We start from the raw sequence: 6,000 nt of genomic DNA, 5'->3' as shown, positions 1-6,000 counted from the left end.
CCCAACCCAACACTCGCACTGCACGTGCTCCGCTTCCTGCCCCCTCTGGCCCTCTTCGCGCCGGCGGCGACTGATTGGCTGGCGGCGTGTGGAGGCCGATTGTGACGTCGGTGGGCGGGGCGGGCGGGGAGGGAATGCGGGGCGGGGATTGGGCGGAAGCCGCGCCGTGGAACGTCAGGTTGCCGGGGTGACGGCAGCGCGCTGGATACCCGGCCCCCCCCGCCCCCCCCCCCCCCAGTGTATCAATCAATCAAAGAGGCTCCCGCGCAGGCGCCGCTCAGGTTCCCTCTCTCGGTCTGCCTGCCTCCTGCCGCATTCACACACATACAGGGAGCCCCAGTGCAGCAGCAGCAGCTTAATCGCCAGCAGGGTCATATCACTAACACATATATAGACACATAGACATACATAGAGACAGTTAGACATACATACATACAGTCACACACATATACACAGACATATATAAGACTATGGAGCTCCTCTGCATGGAAAATGCCCCCAAAATCCAGCGAGCCTACCCGGATCCCAAACTTATCTCAGACCACCGAGTCCTGCAAAACCTGCTGCAAGTCGAGGACAAATACATCCCGAGGATTTCTTATTTCAAATGTGTCCAGAATGAAATCGAACCCTACATGAGAAAAATGGTTGCATTTTGGATGTTGGAGGTAAAAAAAAGAAAACTTGAGAGAGAGAGGAGGAGGTGGGGAATATTGTAATTAAGAGTGTATTTGCTGCACTTAATTCAACATTGCAAATGCTTCTCAGAGCTTTGGGCAGAAGTATTTGGGGGGGGAGAAGGGGGAGGTGTCATTTTTTTTTTAATTTTTGGAGTGATTTTAAAATGTTGTAGATTGTGAAGGAGCTAAGATTGGAAGGGGAGGTTGGGGGGGGGGGTTGGGGTGTGGGGGAGGTAAGGCGTCGCTTTTGTACAAAAGTGTTTGCAAGTTTAACAAGCTAATTCTTCCAATGCAGAGAATGCTGAATTTGATGAAAAAATACTTTTCGTCTACCCTCTCTCTCTCTCTCTCTTCGCCTCCCCCCCCCCCCAATACCTCCTTAACACAAAATTTTTATAAAGAAGTTGAAATGATGGCTGATAAACAACATACTGTCGCCATGTTGACTCGGCTTTTTCCCCCAATAAAAAGAAAAACTTTTTATTCTCTTACCCCCTCCCCGCCCCCCCCCCCCCACCACTTTTCATTAAATGTGGCTTGGCTTTTAATTAATAAAGGGGGAGAGAGAGAGAGAGAGAAAGAAGGGTTGCTGCTGTTGGTGGTGGGGGAAATCATTAAAGTGTAACATTGCTAAGAGGGGGAAGGTTTAAACAAAAAAGATGTTGCTTTTTTTTTTCTATTTTGTATCTTTATTTTGCCACACATAATTGTGTTTTTTTTTAAAAAAGTTGTCCTTTTTAGTAGCCAGTCGGTCGTCTATCTCTCTAAACTTCTCTCTCTGTCTCTGCCGGTGGTGGGGAGAGTAGACTGCACAGTCCTCCCGGGGCCCCCTTCTCCCTTCTCTTGCGGCAGAAACCCCCAATTTCCTCACCCCGGCCAAGCTCTCCGGCAGTCGGCTCCCGGCCCCGATCAAACTTCAGGATTTCTCCTTTATTTACATGTGAGAACCGTGGCTGTGGGCGCCACCGTCTAATTTTCCCGATTTTTCGAAAGTTTGCGCCGAACAAAAGGTGGCAGCCACGCGATATTTTTTTTCATATATATATTTTTTCTCATTTAGTTTTAATGTCTTGTTTTTCTTTGCCCCCGCCACGGTCGAGAGGCAAGGCTGCCCCTGCCCTTGAGGTCTTCAAGCTTTGCATCAAAAGGACAACTTTGAGGCCAATGTATCAAATATTTAATGCATTTGTCTTGTGGGGTAGCTCGAAAAAGGGGTAGTGTTTCTGACTTTTTTCTTCGCGAATTGCTGCCTTCCCTTCGATTAAATTTTCGGTGCATACGATTGGAATGATTTTTTTTTTCTCTTTCGGCTTTGTTGAATGTTTTTGACCTTTTTTTTCCCCTTTTTTTTCCCGTTTTGTTTTCTGTGTTTCTTTTATTATTTTCGACCTCCCTCTCTCGCCTCCCCCCCCCCTCCCCTCCCCTCATCCTAGGTTTGTGAAGAGCAGAAATGTGAAGAGGAAGTCTTTCTGTTGGCTATGAATTATCTGGATAGATTTCTATCTTCGGTTCCCACTAGAAAATGTCACCTCCAGCTGCTAGGGGCAGTCTGCATGTTCTTAGCGTCAAAACTGAAGGAGACGATCCCCCTGACAGCTGAGAAGCTCTGCATTTACACAGACAATTCAATCGTCCCAGAAAACCTGCTGGTAAATTCAACCACGTATTTCTGCCAGTTGACACGTCTTATTTTGTGCATTTCTTTTTTTTTTAAAAAGAGAAAAAAATCTATTGCACAGCCTCTCTGGGAAATTCTAGGTCAGAAATAAAATTACTTTGTAATTTGATTTAACTTTTTTAAAAAAAAACACTTTTTATGTTCAGGTGCACAAGAAACTTTTTTTGTTGTCCAAGTCGCAAAGTTTCTAACACTAATTAAGGGTCCCTCTGCAAATTGATTCATTTGCAAGGTTGGGGTTATTGATCAGAATTCAGTCCATTGACTGACACTCAATGACTGAGCTTCTGGCGCCCTCTGGTGCAGTTTTGCAAAGCCTTGTGTCTAGGTGATTTCAAATGAAGCGTCGCTCTAATAATTTTGCGATTAATAATCCCTTGCTAGTTTGCAGTTCACAGAAACATGATCCATACAGCCGTAGAAGTGAAAATTATAGAATGTGGATAGTGTAATAAGGGTTGGATTTTGGACTGCCTGTTTATGTTTTATAACCACTTCATAGCGTGTAACATTTATTATAATAGGGATGAAAATTGTTTTAGATATGTTATGCCTTGTGAACTTTGAGCTGGTCGAAGGTTACCTGCCTACAAATCTGCCTCCGTAAGGCTTAAATTTTAGTTAGACTGGTATAAATCAGATACAAGGGCCATTGCAATTTCATTCCAGGGCATCTTAAGACTTTTTCAAGTGCAAATAACCTTTTATGGGATAGGGTGCTGTTAAGTTGCCAGGCTCCACTCCACACCTGTGTGATCCTTCAGGGACAGTTGTGATAGAAAACCTGCTGCATCTGGCTGTGTACAGTGCACTACTATAATAACTGGGTCAGCAGGACCACACAGATGCAGTTTGCTCATTGAGCATCCTGCATAGGTGGAAGGTTGTTACCATTTTTCTTTTTGTTTCCCTTTAGAGACGAACTCAATTTTTCTTTGTACGTTAACAACCTAACTCTTCCCCCGACACTGCAGGGCGCTCTGTCATTTTACTTGGGGAAAGTTTGTTACAAGTGCTTCGGTGAATTTCCACTAGCGTTGCTTGCACCAGACTTAGCAAGCAAGAAATGTTAGCTGCTGGATGTTACAACAGATGTCAGCTGGTGAACCTCATAATTATGTGAAATTTTGCTGTTTCAACCCTTACAATGCCAGATAACACACGATTGCAGTTAGCTGCACGTTCAGAGCCACAAGTGTTAATGTAGAGCTTGGCAACACCAAGATATGGTGTTGGATCCTGTGTAAGAGATAAGTGACTAGTGGTTGTGTGGCCCATTTACATGGCAGATTCTTTCCTTGGGCTCCTATCGCAATTCTGCACATTGTAAAATTTGGATGGAGCTCACAAACTCTGATCTCTTTTATCTGCTTCCACTTCTCATAATATTCTGAATCCATACTACAAACTTTTGCCTGAGATGCAAAACAAAAATGTTGGATTCTGTTAATCTGCTAAATAATTACCAGAAAAAGACAGCCTACTGTCATACTTATGCTCTCCAATGAGCTGTCCAATTATCATAAAAACACTTGGACTGTTTCAGCACAGTATTATTTAATCATCTTTAAAAGGGGTTCTACTTGTTACTCTTTCTAGTTGTATGGAATAGATATATTGTTACATGCATTCTTCGTGTGCAAAATCTGGATGTGTAGAATAGCTCATTGAAGAGAGGTGCCTGAAAAGTTTGACTTGTTCTAAACCAGCAACATCAATCCAGTAATTGTCCATGTTAACCAGCCTAGCTCTCGCTATTAAATGAGTGGGTATCTCGGCAGGATGTGGTACTGAGTGATACAGACTCATTTGGTCTCCCATTCTTCATCAGAATCCCTTGCTGGTAAATTAGTGTTGGTCCCAAGAATTACCTAATTTTCATGTTTTTATCTACTATTTTGCTGCTTATTGTATCCTGGATCTTTACGACAGGTGTTAACCTGCAGAAGTGTTGAATTCAGGGGACCAGCTGCTCTTGGCGCATTTCAACTTGAGAAAGAAGTGCCAGTTTCTTCATGGTGAATGGAAGCATTTGCTTCACCTTTCTCATTCCCCTTCACAGAAGAATGGCCAAATATTCATCCCCATTTGGAGCAACTTGGCTTGGAATTGTAGCCTCGACTTTCATGCCCACTCAACTGTAGCTTCACTATTTCTCAGGATACTTGGATTGGATCATTTCCAATAATGGAACAACTTCATTGAGGAATTTGAAGTCTGTACACTCTCACCTCTGGCTGCAAAGAGGAGAATTTTCTGATTTTTTTTAAAATTATTTTTCTGACTTCATTTGGGCTTTGAACATCACTCCAGCCCCAGAGCTCTGCCAGTATCACTTTGCAGCCAGCTGTTAATGGACGTGCAAGGCCTTTCTCACAATTGATATTTTGCTTTTCCTTTTGCGAAAGCAGTTTCCTCAGTGACTGTGCAAATTCTGAAGAGCTCTCTTGTGTTGGAAGCTGTAGGCCTGAGTTCTAATGCTTTTGCACTGTAGTGTATATCTGTTATCATAGAATCCCTACAGTGCAGAAGAGGCCATTCGGCCCATCGTCACCCATTAATATTTTAGATTCCGAAGTTTTGCCAGCTGCCTCCATATAAAAAGGACTTGTAGGCACTGGAGTAAGTGCAATAGATATTAACGAGGATAACCAGAATTCAGAGTTATTGCTACTATGAAATATTGAACAAATTGGGGCTCTTCTCTAGAAAAGAGAAGGCTGAGGGAACATTGTGTTAGAGGTATTAAATATATGGCAGGGTTTAATAGGTATATGTAGATTCAGTTCACTTTATTGTTCAGCTGGAAATTCATTGAAAGATTGTGTGTAAATTAATGATAAAAGAAAATGTTCCTGTCACACACATCTAATTTGATTTAACCTATATATTTAAAAACTATGCCAATACATGAAAATCAATTAGTGAGACCCTCCCTAGGTTCATATCTTCGTCCATATATCAAACTCCTGTTAAAAGCTCTGGAGAAGGACACAAAGAAATTCAGGAATCGATTTGTCCTGCATCTGAGAGATTGTTGACCTTTCCCTGAACGCAACCAGCAGTAATTTTGGGAAGGAGTGGTGATTCTCAATGTTCTTGACTCCCTTTTAGTCAAAATTTTTCAAGGGCCAATTTTGCTAAAGATCTGCTCATGTTTGTACTCTTAAAGAGTCTGCTTTCCTAAGACAGCAGTAACAAGCGAGACATGCAACATGAATAGTACACTCAACTATAGCCATATAGTACAGTTTCATGATTTGTAGGATCAAATCAGAAGGATTCAACTTTTCTGAGGTTGTATAATTGTGTATGTCCCCCCCTGCCCATCACTGTTCCCTCCAGTTCAACTTATCTGTTTTGACATTTGGAGAAGATGTTGTGAAAGAGATCAAGATAGGAGGTCATCATTGAGGTAGTCACTAATAAATCCAATGGAGAATTCAGAAGAAACTGGAGAGTGGCTAGAAAGGGGAACTTGCGACTATGATTAGTTAAGGCAAATGCAGATGCAGTTAAGGGGAAGCAAGATGAGGGAGAAAGGCCCAGAGGTTATGCTGATTGGGTTAGATGAAGAGGAGTAATGGCAGGTATGTGCAGTGCCTGAACACCAGCATGGAGTAGTTGGGCCAAATGGCCTGT

The 6,000-nt window shown here is 42.7% G+C and overlaps 1 protein-coding gene across 1 annotated transcript in view; it reads left to right on the top strand.

Moving 5' to 3' along the window:
• The first annotated feature begins 383 nt into the window (after positions 1-383).
• Positions 384-6,000, top strand: part of ccnd3 (cyclin D3) — a 45,012-nt gene continuing 39,395 nt past the window's right edge. The window contains exons 1-2 of the mRNA XM_080209919.1: positions 384-668; positions 2,114-2,329. Coding sequence (XP_080066045.1) covers positions 471-668; positions 2,114-2,329 — 414 coding nt within the window. The 5' untranslated portion in view covers positions 384-470. The remainder of the gene's footprint in view (positions 669-2,113; positions 2,330-6,000) is intronic.

This window comes from Carcharhinus amblyrhynchos, chromosome 22 (assembly GCF_965287045.1).
Source record: "Carcharhinus amblyrhynchos chromosome 22, sCarAmb.v2.hapA, whole genome shotgun sequence".
NCBI classification, from domain to species: domain Eukaryota; kingdom Metazoa; phylum Chordata; class Chondrichthyes; order Carcharhiniformes; family Carcharhinidae; genus Carcharhinus; species Carcharhinus amblyrhynchos.
Note: the sequence above shows the minus strand (reverse complement) of the source record. Positions and strands in the feature narration are given on the sequence as shown.